At 31.1% G+C, this 13689-nt stretch overlaps 1 protein-coding gene across 2 annotated transcripts; it reads left to right on the top strand.

Annotated features, from left to right (window-relative positions):
• Positions 1-22: 22 nt before the first annotated feature.
• LOC143054042 (uncharacterized) lies at positions 23-12084 on the top strand. 2 transcript variants are annotated; one of them, XM_076226898.1, is made up of 7 exons: positions 23-145; positions 1959-2075; positions 3329-3411; positions 6609-6680; positions 8927-8984; positions 10523-10645; positions 11885-12084. In XM_076226898.1, the coding sequence occupies exons 1-7, from the start codon at positions 140-142 to the stop codon at positions 11945-11947; spliced, it is 522 nt and encodes a 173-aa protein (XP_076083013.1). In that variant the 5' UTR covers positions 23-139; the 3' UTR covers positions 11948-12084. The 2 variants fall into 2 exon arrangements, with proteins under 2 accessions (XP_076083013.1, XP_076083011.1); XM_076226896.1 differs by lacking the exon at positions 11885-12084 and adding an exon at positions 10953-11082.
• Positions 12085-13689: the final 1605 nt, after the last annotated feature.

Genomic DNA, 13689 nt, shown 5'->3' with positions numbered 1-13689 from the left:
AAATTCGGCCTTTCCCGCGAGAGGGCGCATGTGTTGCTAGACAACATACAACAAAATGGCCGCTATTTAGCTACAATTTTCTTTTTATCGATGATGTAGTTATAATATTGTTCGCTGTCATTACTATTACATAGTGAAAATGCCGGTGAGATTATTTTTGCATACATTGAACTTATATAATTTGCCACATTATAAAAAAGACAATAAGTGTGAACCTCTTACTATTTTGTCTTCTGCAGTGGTTGTTTATATCCCGAACCGAAGTATCGTCAAATGAACACCTGGTAAAATCTTTATCTGGTCAAATCGGCACCAGGTATAGTCAAATTGGCTTTTGTTGAAGTTATTCCGACACTCATGTTAGATAATTCCGGGGGGGTGGTCACTTCCTTTACACCTTATCACTAGCCTATACCATTCGTCTCAACTTGACTGATTCTTTACCTCACTAACCTCGTCTGTGATACGTAGGTTTCCATTACTGATCTCCTGTAAAGAAGAGGAATAAAGTATTAAAAATATTAGCACTAGTAGTAAACCGGTTCATCCTCTGGCGAAGAAATGTAAGGCGTAGACACATATCACATACAGTATTACAGCCCAGGGATAGAAGGAGAATAGCGGATTCTATCGAGGATTGCCGAATGTAGCCTATACATCATTTCTGGAACTATGTCTTTTACAGAAAAAGATCCTTAATTTTGCACACCTTTATGTTTATGACGTTGTCATTTAACAGATAGAAGGCAGGCCCTGGCCTGTATCATTGCACGATTAAAAGTTTCCAGCACATTCATAATGGTCGTTCTGTAGGGTAGTATAAAAATAATTTATGTTCAGTCAGTACGTAATCTTGATTCCAATACGACTTTATAAAGAAATACACTATCATATAGCCATTCCATAGCATACATTTGTATTCTTGAACAAACACTACAGACAGCAGAATAAGACAAAACTGTACTCAGACAGACAGACACCAAACTTTCAAGGACACATACATGTACGTGTAAAAATGGTCATACTTCCCGCAAACAATAATTCAATGGAACTTACTACCACAAACTTGTTATTGAAACCACCACTGGGTGACAGCTTTAGAGATTGACAAACACCAGCTGTTCTCTCGAGCTTCAAATAAACATAAACCAAAACATGTACATTAAATGCATATTTTTACTCACAATCTGTGTACATGTACACAGATTGTGAGTAAAAATATGCATTTAATGTACATGTTTTGGTTTATGTATGTATACAAAACCCTTAAATTGTTATGAAATATTTTTATGAATTTGTATAGATTTTTGTCAGTCATGCATGCGCAACAACATGTATTCTTCAGTTTTGAAGCCTTGTTCACCTAAAAGAAGAAGAAAAAGACTGAGGGAGGGTGACCATCTTATTAGACTTAATTATTTATAATTTCCCAAATATTTTGTGCAGTAGAAAATCAAACTTTTTCACCCGTTTGCTCAACATGTGTTGGAAATGGCAATGCATACAGTGTTCACCCCAGATATTTCATATTGCATCCTGGAAATACCATCTTGTTTTTAAAAATTATAGCGTCACACCCTTAAAACAATCTATAAGAAAATCAATTCAGATAGCATCACATTTAGAAATACAGCATCACATTACCATGATGCAAAATGGCCCTGGGGAGAACACTGGCATACATTTTTGTCACATGATGATGGAAGTCACGTACATGAGAGATTCTTCCTAAAAACCATATCCTGGAACTGGCCTATTTGTCTGCCATTATTGCAGGTTCCCGTAAAATCTTGACATTATAATAAGTACAAAATATCTGATGCCACAATTGAAAATTATTGTATGAGGTACGACAAAAGTTCAGTTGGCACATATTTCTGAATAGGCAGTTGATAAACTATGTTACATTGTACATGTGCATTGCATTCATACATATCTATACAATTTTTTTTTTATAGGACCTTCCACCCATAGATGATGATGGTGATGGCAAATTCAGAGCCAAGAACAAGAAGAAAATTGATGCAGCTGACTTGAAAAAATTGGCACCTCAACAAAGAAGTAGATATTTAGCTGTATGCATATATGTCTATAAGTCTTCATTTCTATAATTAATTTATCAACCAAGATTAAAATGCTTTTGAACTAAACTGCGTTGCCATTTATTTCCATTCAATGAACATGTACAAAAAGCTTGGTCAGAGACGGAACATTTTGGACACATATATTGCAGTTCTTTAATTTGTTATTATGAATTATAAAGGATGAAAATATTTCTTCTCATACATGTACAGACACAATTTTTTAAATTTTTTCTTATACATAGTTGTTTTCCTTTACTAAACACACCTCTCATATTCACTATGTAGGATCCTGAAATGCTGTTTAACATCAATGGAAATGCCAACAACACGGTGTCCTTTGCATTTAATCACTTTGGCAACTTGTTTGAAAAATGAAGCTTATGTTTATTGTCTGCTTTATAGATCTAGAAAATATGATATTTATATATAGAAATATAGAAAAGGATGATTTAGAGGTTTTTTTCAGGGAGCCTGCCCTCCACCCCCCCCCCCCCCCCTTATGAAAAATTCTGGATCCGCCACTGGTTATTGTCCCAGGTGACAATTGTATGGTAATAGTGTCTCAGTATCCCAGACTGACAGACTAGTAAACAAAAATTGGACTAGTATATAGTATTTAAAAAGAATTTGTTTAGGTACCTAAGAATTTATTTTGGAATATTGGTTTTTGTACTAGTAATTGGAAAAGATTTTTATGCAGTCGTTTCTCAGTCTATAACACCTTGTTAATAATAAAATTTACAAAATTTTTGTGAGACTGGCAGAAAATTCACATGCTTAGTACGTAGGACTGTTTTCCACCATGCATATTTGAAAATATTGAGTTGCCATTTTGACAATTTTTTGTGGGGCTTTGAGAAAAAAAATAGTAGTGATACATGAACACCTTGTAAATGCAACTTATTTGAAACCAAATGCTAAAAGCTCTCATATTTGATTAGAATGCTATATGCAACTATGTGTTGCTGATCATATTGTACAACGTTTTTTTTAGTTTTGACCATTTTTTTGGTGATATTGATTATTGACACATTTTCGTGATACTCCTCAGAGACTGTAGACTAGGAAACTAACTAACTCAGTTTGTTAGATTGTGTGTCATCGTGTACAGTTGACCATATACATTAGTATACTGTCGTTTTGAATTGACTACTTTTTTACACCCTGTATAATGATTTCAGATTTATTCTAGCATCCTGAAACTAATGTTGATATTTGAAATGAATATTTATGATATATTCTAGTATGAAGATCCCCCAAAGAAAGCATCAGAGGGTATGGCATATTCTAAAAAGATGTTGACGGATAGGAAAAAGCAATATCAAAGGTGAGTGTTGTTACATATCTTAAATTATACATTGTAACATATATATATTTATCTGTTCCTAAAATGTCTGTGAAAAGTATAATATATTAACATAGATTTTGCATTGTATACTGAATAAAAGTCTATTGTCCTTGACTTCAATTTCATGGTTCAACAACTACTTGAAATTTTTTTTTGGTTGTTATGAGTAATATATAGAATAACTGTATTTGATATATATGTTACAGTAAATAGGTGAAATTAGGAATTACACGTAATTACTAAACATTTCAGTAAATACCTGTAATTACTAGCCGATTTAGTAATTACATGTATTTACTAATTGTTTCAGTGATTACTGGTATTCACTGATTTTTTTGGTCATTTTTACAGCTATTTACTAACTTGATATTTTTGTTATAAAATTAAAGATATAATTCAAGATACCAAATAAGAAAGTAAAAGGGTATGTATTTAAGGGCTTACTTAATTAAGGATTACGGAATATAAGGCACATCAAAAGTGTATACTATTTAGTGTTTGTAACTGAAACTGGAAAATGGTTGTTTTAACAGTTTTGGAACTCCCTAAAAATCATTTTCCGCATGCAAGACAATGTTATCAATCCACTATTGAGAAATGCATTAAATTGTGAGAAGTTTGTAGGCAACTTCGTCACCTCTTTTTGCTGATAGACATTCTATAATGCCAAATTTGGTTGAATAATCTTGATAGTGCTTAAAATCTCATAATTTCTTTAAATCAAAATCTCCATCAGGCATACTTGCCCAATGCCACAAGTTAAATTCCTTTTACAAAATGGGTTTATTTAAAACTTCATTTGTCAGACTGTTGCGATGATGCTGACATTCTTCACAACAAATTTATACACTTTGATGGTGTTAAGAGTCACATTTCATATTTCTGTGTTTCTCTTTTTCAAGACCTCCAAACTTAAGCTTATAAACCTGCAGCAAAATTTTATCATCGTTTTTACCAGTATAAAAATCATCTTTTTGTGGATCGTATAAGTCAACTAATTGGTTCATCCCTTTTGTATTACTTTCAATGTTGTCATTCTGTTTCTTTTTGTCGAACTGCGACTATTGTCGCAAAAGCAAGACATAGCAAACAAATCTGTCGTCAGTAGCGTCCACACATATTCACTATGTGGTTAAAGTTCTTTACATTTTGATAACATTCTTAAATTATCCTGGATTTCTACCAAATTTGAACAGAAGCTTGTTTATGATCATAAGATAATTTGCAAGAAGTAATTTTTGTAAAAATAAAATTATTTTTTCCGTTTTTTACTTATAAATGGACTTAGTTTTTATTGTCGAGCCTGCAACTTTTGTTGCAGAAAGCTCGACATAGGGATAGTGATCCGGCGGCGGCTACGGCGGCGGCGGTGTTAGCTCACTTCTTAAAAGCTTTATATTTCAGAAGGTGGAAGACCTGGATGCTTCATACTTTGTATATAGATGCTTCATGTTACGAAGTTTCCGTCAGTCACATGTCCAATGTCCTTGACCTCATTTTCATGGTTCAGTGACCACTTGAAAAAAAAGTTCAAATTTTTTGTAATGTTGAATTCTCTCTTATTATAAGTAATAGGATAACTATATTTGGTATGTGCGTACCTTGCAAGGTCCTCATGTCTGTCAGACAGTTTTCACTTGACCTCGACCTCATTTCATGGATCAGTGATCAAGGTTAAGTTTTGGTGGTCAAGTCCATATCTCAGATACTATAAGCAATAGGGCTAGTATATTCGGTGTATGGAAGGACTGTAAGGTGTACATGTCCAACTGGCAGGTGTCATCTGACCTTGACCTCATTTTCATGGTTCAGTGGTTATAGTTAAATTTTTGTGTTTTTGTCTGTTTTCTCATACTATATGCAATAGGTCTACTATATTTGTTGTATGGAATGATGGTAAGGTGTACATGTCTAGCGGGCAGATGTCATGTGACCTTGACCTCATTTTCATGGTTCAGTGGTCAAAGTTAAGTTTTTGAGTTTTGGTCTTTTTATCTAATACTGTATGCCATAGGTCAACTATATTTGGTGTATGGAAATATTTTATGATCTTTATGTCAGTCGCGCTGGTTTTATTTGACGGTGACCTCATTTTCACGGTTCATTGCACAGTGTTAAGTTTTTGTGTTTGGTCTATTTTTCTTAAACTATAAGTAATGGGTCAACTATATATGTTGTATAGAAGCATTGTTAGCTGTACATGTCTGCCTGGCATGGTTCATCTGACCTTGACCTCATTTTCAAGGTTCATTGGTCTTTGTTTAGTTATCTTGGTTAATGTTAAGTTTATGAGACAGTTGTAATAAAACTAAGCTTTATACTTAGGACTATCAACATAATATCAATGATTAGTATAGAAGGCGAGACATTTCAGCGTGTGCACTCTTGTGTCAGTTAACATTACATTCACATTGTGGTTAAAGATTTTAGAATTTTAATAACTTTCTCAAAATATCCTGGATTTCTACCAAACTTGGACAGAAGGCTAATCACTTTTTAAGAGTACTCACTAATCTTCTATAGTTGGTATTACCATAACTTTTGATCAGCTGACCATATTACGACATTGTTATAACAGTTAGTAAATAAGTGTAAAAAATCATTTTAAAATTAGTAATTACTGGTAATAACTGGGCCGTTTCAGGAATTACTTGTATTTACTAAGTGCATTGGGAATTACATGTAATTCCTAAATTTTAGTAATTACATGTAATTCCTAATTTCATCTATTTACTGTAACATATATAAGGGTTCCTTGCAATGTTTACATGTTCATCTGGCAGAATTCACCTTACCTCAACCTCATTTCATGGATCAGTAATCAAGGTTAAAGTTACATGAGTAGGTCAGTGTTTCCATTTTCAAGATGTAATTATGAAAGCCCCATTTCAAATAAAACAAATCAAATCTCAAAAGATGTAAAGTATCTTCAGAATAGACCCCTTTCGTGTCATTAACTTCTCCTTCACCAGTTAAGTTGGTCTGGGCCTTAATGAAGTCATTTTCCAGGTAGAGGCTTTGCTTGTATCAGAATTGCATTAATACATTTCACATTTTAGTAAAGCATTCTCCTTTCGCTTAAAGTTGCAGGTTTACAGTTATTTTCTAAAGAAACTGAGTTTGGTGCTACATGTGTAGAATTATATTGTTGACACATTTCCTTACATCATTTTCAGAGATCATGCATCAACACCAGAAGAAGATATATCAGAGAGAGATAAGCATGCTAAACTTATTGGACAACTCAAGTAAGACTACACAGGGAAAAACCATAACTGTGTTACCTACAGAATAATGATTATGATGGATATTTATTTCCATAATTTGTTTTTGTTAATACTTTTAAGTCTTAAAATCTAAAATGTTTCATTTTTTTGTTGCGCCTTCGACTTTAGTCGAAAAAGCAAGACATAGCGATCCTACATTCTGTCGGCGTTGTTGGCGTCCACAAAATTCATCTGTGGTCGAAGTTTTTGAAATTTTAATAATTTTCTTAAACTATTCTGGATTTCTACCAAACTTTGACAGAAGCTTGTTTATGATCATAAGATAGTATCCAAAAGGAAATTTTGTAAAAATAAAATTCCATTTTGATCAGTTATCAGTTTTTTTCCTCATTTTGTTAAACCTGTGATTAACAGCAAAAGTAGGCGAGACACTGGGTTCTGTGGAACCCTTACAATTTTTTTTTACCTATTAAGGTGGCTCGTGGGTACAAAAATTTCAGCAAAAAATTGAACCTTTATTTTTTCATTACAAATTTTATTTATTACACTATTAGTTATTACTTTATGATATGGTAAAAAAAATCAACCCCAAAAATCGATTCGGTTTGGCCCCAGATGACTTTTAAAATGTTTATATCATTGAAAAAGCTCCAAATTATCTCCCTTTGGTGCAAAAATCCCATTTTTTTGCATTAAATTTGAAATATCTTTTTAAACTCATCGGTGACCTATATTTTTTATTATTGTTTTCATATAAGCTGTACATAAACTAAATAATTGTAAAATTTAAGCGATTTCTGTAATTAAGTTATTTTTTTTATTTCGATATTACCTCTATTTCGCCTATTAGTTCAACAGAAAAAAAGGACATTAACAAAAATGTATGCTTATTCCGGAGGCAGATTTGAGCTTAAATGAATGGTGACCCCATTTTTTTAATTTCATTTTTGTCGAGCCTGCAACTTTTGTTGCAGAAAGCTCGACATAGGGATAGTGATCCGGTGGCGGCGGCTACGGCGGCGGCAGCGGCGTTAGCTAACTTCTTAAAAGGTTTATATTTTAGAAGGTGAAAGACCTGGATGCTTCATACTTTATATATAGATGCCTCATGTTACGAAGTTTCCGTCAGTCACATGTCCAATGTCCTTGACCTCATTTTCATGGTTCAGTGACCACTTGAAAAAAAAGTTCAAAATTTTTGTAATGTTGAATTCTCTCTTATTATAAGTAATAGGATAACTATATTTGGTATGTGCGTACCTTGCAAGGTCCTCATGCCCGTCAGACAGTTTTCACTTGACCTTGACCTTATTTCATGGATCAGTGAACAAGGTTAAGTTTTGGTGGTCAAGTCCATACATTTGTATCTCAGATACTATAAGTAATAGGGCAAGTATATTTGGTGTATGGAAGGACTGGAAGGTGTACATGTCCAACTGGCAGGTGTCATCTGACCTTGACCTCATTTTCATGGTACAGTGGTTATAGTTAAGTTTTTGTGTTTTGGTCTGTTTTTCTCATACTTTATGCAATAGGTCTACTATATTTGTTGTATGGAATGGTTGTAAGGTGTACATGTCTAACGGGCAGATATCATCTGACCTTGACCTCATTTTCATGGTTCAGTGGTCAAAGTTAAGTTTTTAAGTTTTGGTCTTTTTATCTAATATTATATGCCAAAGGTCAACTATATTATGTGTATGGAAATATATTATGATCTATATGTCAGTCCTGCAGGTTTTATTTTAAGTTTTATTTTAAGTTTTAAGGTTAAGTTTTTGTGTTTTGGTCTATTTTTCTTATAACTATAAGTAATAGGTCAACTATATTTGTTGTATGGAAGCTTTGTTAGCTGTACATGTCTGCCTGGCATGGTTTATTTGACCTTGACCTCATTTTCATGGTTCATTGGTCTTTGTTTAGCTATCTTGGTTAATGTTAAGTTTATGTGACAGTTGTAATCAAGCTTTATACTTAGGACTATCAACATAATATCAATGATTAGTGAAGAAGGCGAGACATTTCAGTGTGTGCACTCTTGTTCTTTTAAGTATATGATAAAGTTCATTTATAAAAAAATATAGCGAAATCCTATATTAGAAAAAAAATTTGATTTATACCCAGGAGCCCCCTTAAATGAATTATTGTTTTATTGATCATGCACACATGTAGCTTCAGTTATTGTTTTACTTTGATAAGCTGTAAAAAACAACACACAGCAAAAAATTTACCATTTGTTGAGATTTAAAATAATTATGATTTTGTAGAGCTGCAGAGGCTAGAAACAGATTAAGAATTATGAGATTAAGGTACCAAGCTAATAGAGTAAGTACAAGAATAATTGATTAATATAAACATTTCATTTTACCAAAAATAAAACATAAAAGTGAACTATAAAGCAGTAACACTAAAATGAGAAAAAGCAGAAATGTCCTATAAAAGGTGCAAAAGTATGGTGCTGCCAATTTAATAGTGCAAGACAAATAACAAATCTTCTTTAATTTTGTTTATTGGAGTTATGTGTGTTTGGTTCAATTAAGAGAAGACATAAAGATGTAACTATCATTTTTCAATTCTTTACATTTTATTCTGAATTCTTCAGTATCTAAAAATGGCTATATGTAAAGTAATTAATTTATAAGTTATTATGATGGTATCATATTAACAACTAATAATAACTGATAATTGAATATGAAATAAAATATGCACATTTGTCTTTTCTCTATACACCAGTCAAAATTTTTACAGGACATATTATTGTATACAAACCATGAAATGTCTGTCGTCTATCTGTCAGGCGAAAACATGTTGCACCTAACTTGAGAACAATTTACCCAAATTTCATGAAACTTAACATAGTTGTTTCTTATGATGGTCAAACAATCAGTATACTTTTTGGTCAGAATCAGATTAAAACTTTTTTGAGTTACAGGACTTTGTAACTAAAACACGGGTGTTTTTTTTTCAAATTTCGCGATTATTACTTTAAACTTTACACACTTCTTAGTTATATTGATCTAAAGATCTGTATATTTTTTGGTGATGATTAAAAATTTGATTTAAAAGATATTGAGTTTTTTGTTTAAAAAAAGGGAGGGTTTTCACATGTTGCACCGTATCTCAAAAACAATTTATGAATATTGTTAAAAACTTTACACACTTCTTAGTTATACATGTATTAATCTTAAGATTTGTATACTTTTTGGTGATGATTCAAAATTTTATTTTAGAGTTATTGAGTTTTTTTTGTAAAAAAAGTGGGGGGGGGGGGGGGGGGGGGTTCACATGTTGCGCTGTATCTCAATAACGATTTATGCTTATTGCTTAAAACTTGACACACTTTTTGGTTCTATTAATCTTAAGATCTATATATTTTTTGGTGATGATTTAGAATTTCATTTTAGAGATATTGAGTTTTTTGTTTAAAAAAAGGGAGGGTTTTCACCTGTCGCCCCGTATCTCTTAAACTATTTATGATTATTGCTTAAAACTTTACACACTTCTTAGTTATATTAATCTGAAGATCTGATAACTTTTTGATGATGCTTTAAAATTTTATTTTAGAGTAATTGAGTTTTTTTGTTAAAAAAAGGGATGGTTTTCACATGTAGCGCTATAACTCAGAAACTAATTATAATTATTGCATAAAACTTCACACACAAGACATTGAGCTTATCATGTGCTCATGACGGAGATGTTTATTTATGAATAAAAGGAGATGTTGGGCACATCAAATGACACAAAATATAAGTATATTTTTATCTTAGATTACTACATTGTAGTGCATTATAAAAGCATCTTTTAAAGAAGAAAACAAATTGATAATTTATTTATATTATTTTGTACATGTAATGTGTTTTTAGGCACAAGAAATCAGTCACTTGATATCTTGCCAGCCCACAGCTCTAAAAGCTGTTCGTTTACAAGCCTTAGTACCAGCATATCCAGACCGAGGAGATAGGAGAGACAGACTCATGCCTTTAGATGTATGTTTTAAGTTATTAAATATGCTTGTAAAATATTTTGATATATAATGCAGACTAAAGAAAATTGTAAATTCAAGTTTTAAATGTAGACTATAAAAACAACAGACCTTTCACTTTGATCTCTATTACTTTCAGACAAGACTAATAATCTGTATATAATATATATAATGAAGGCATATAACAATTTAAAAAGAGCTTAATAAAAGCTTCAAAGAAGATCCAAAGATTTGACAAAAGCATATTTTACCAAGAATGGAAGTTTGTACTTGATATTGATTAAAAAAAAAATTGTTGATGTTATATTTAGAAATTGAATGCATTTGATGAAGCTAGACGGGTATGTATAGAAAACTGTTGGTTTCTGACTAGAAAAGAAGTTACAGAAATTGTTTTATTAATTTGTTTTTTGTTAACTTAGTGTATGACAACAACTGAATTCAATTGGTGGTGATGGTCATTTTTTTTTAAAAGTGGGAGAAACTTTTTTTTTTAAATTTTTAAGCCTTTTTTTTAATTGTTGATATGTTGTAAAATTGGTAATGGATAAACTAATTAACATTGGTTTTTTTTGTTTGTGTTAAAGTTCGAGACGACTATGTTGGTTTAAATTTTAGTCAAAGTTTCAGGCAAAAGAAACAGGGTCTCTAAAATTCATTATTCAAAACTTAAAATTTTTAAACAGTCATAATTTTATTACTGTCAAGCTGAAATGTATCAGACTTATACTGAAATTTCCCAATTATTTAAAATTTTATCTTTTACATGCAGTTACATTTCCTTTAACTTAAAAATATAGTTTAATTCAAAATATATTTTTTTTGGTTATATTAGGGGAGATAACTCAGAGACATACATATTTTGATAGGTAGCAACAAAATCAGAATTTAATTTTCTAGAATTTTATCATTTAGATTTTTTTTCCATTCAAATATAATATAATTTTATTCCATTTATAAATTAGTAGCTTTAAAAAGTCCAGTGACCCTTACTTTTTATTATATTTATCTAAATAGCATTTTATAAACTACATTTCTGCATATTTTTTTTATTCGCTATCATATGAATTTAAGTCCACAAGCAAAAATTAAAAAAATCTGTTTTAATTTAATTTAGACCTCTCTTTATTCATATCTCATATTTTATCATTCAAAAATACAATGGTTAGACAATTTAGAAACATCTTTCAAAACTGTTGAATTACAATACCACAGAATTAATGAACTGATATTTATTTTGTAGCGAGAAAGAATCGAATGCTTATTGGAAGATGAGAAAGGACTGTTAACAAACAGAATTCACTAGTGAAAGAGAAAAGTACTCAGCATCACATATCACTGAAAAACAATCATGATTCTACATGTGAATATTCTGCCATATTTGGTACTATACTGCCCATAATTGTTGATATACATCTGGTGTATGTAAAACATTAAGGATGTTAAGTAGTGGGATTGTGATACTCCAACAGTCCGGTATAGATTTATATTACTCCTGATTGAATGTATTGACAAAGGTTTAATGTTTATACTATAGTTCATAAAATTGGTAATGATTTACAAATTTAACATTATTAGTTATTTGTCAAGATGGATGAAATACCAGTATGTCATTAAGAGTCTGGTGAGATGAGGCTTTGTGCTATAATACAGTAAAAGGAATAATGAATATCAAGAATAAAAAGAACTTGTTGTATATGAAATTTATAGTAAATACAAAGCTGTTGACTGTGATATAATATTATGTTATTGTTTATGTATTTTCTCTACTTAAATAACAGGGTATATATCCTGTCTGTGAATGACTTATAATTTCAACAATGTTGGGTACATTGCATTTTAGAGAACTTTGTCTCAGTATTTATGTCTCAAGAATAATTAACTGCTTATTTATATACTTCTGTTATTAAAAGAAAAAGTAAAACCTTCTTTTTTTTTTAATTCTTTAAAAATATTTGCATTTGTTTTTTAGAATATACATGTCGAATAATTAATATGCTGACCTTGAAATGAAACATCAATTAACTACATGCTGTTACTTTAAAAAAAAATGTCTTCAAACAGTCATTATTCATAGAGGACTTTGCACAGACACTTTACAAATGAATTTGGTGGGAGGTCCCGTATTTGGTTTATCAACCACCCAGATGCATGATAGTCATGATGACTAGTGCAAATGTATACAAACATCTGGTAGTTCGGATCACCAAATTGATGTAACTGATCCTTAAGGAATTATTATTGCTTCACTATATTTATTCTTTTTCCCACTAAGCACTATAGGCACCTTATAGTAGAAAAGATTAATAGAATACAATTCTTGTAACAAGCAAAATACCTAAATATGTAATGGAACATAAAATTCCTATGTCAAAATATATAATAGAATGAAAAGTCATAGCATTAGAGAAAATATTTTTGCATTAAAAGTGTCTTGAATTTAAGAAATCCAGCTCCTATGGGATATTAAGATATTGAAAGTCTGACGCTAGTCAAGTTTATCATAGATAATTGTACCATTAAAAATGTAAGTATTCAGTTCTTTGGAATGTATTTCAATGTATATTATTAATTGATAGAATGTATGCTTTATATACCAAATTGTAAATACTGTATAGTCATATGTTTTGTTTAATCATCTGTCATCTAAAGTTGACTGGATTCCAAACTTTAACCTACAAAAGAAGTTTATTATTTTCCCGCATGAAATCTACTTTCATAGTAATAATTTATAGAATTCTAAAATAAAGGTAATGGTGATTATAAAATAAAACTTTATTGATCCCAGATGCAATAATACAGAATTTAATATATGGGCTTGTGCAACTGCAGGCCAAGTGCAGATAATTGTACATAGAGTATTAGACCCACAATATAGCTGCTACATGTAACAAAGTATTATAATGCTTATTAGACTACAATAAACACTGATATACAACCATCATCAGTCTTGTATTATTTTAAAACAGGATTGTTTTTTAGTGTCTTAAGGATGTACTTAGGTGAGGTTTTGGAATTTGTGCCAAATGTTCGGACTCCTTGGTATTT

Source organism: Mytilus galloprovincialis, chromosome 12 (genome assembly GCF_965363235.1).
Source record: "Mytilus galloprovincialis chromosome 12, xbMytGall1.hap1.1, whole genome shotgun sequence".
NCBI classification, from domain to species: Eukaryota; Metazoa; Mollusca; class Bivalvia; order Mytilida; family Mytilidae; genus Mytilus; species Mytilus galloprovincialis.
Note: the sequence above shows the minus strand (reverse complement) of the source record. Positions and strands in the feature narration are given on the sequence as shown.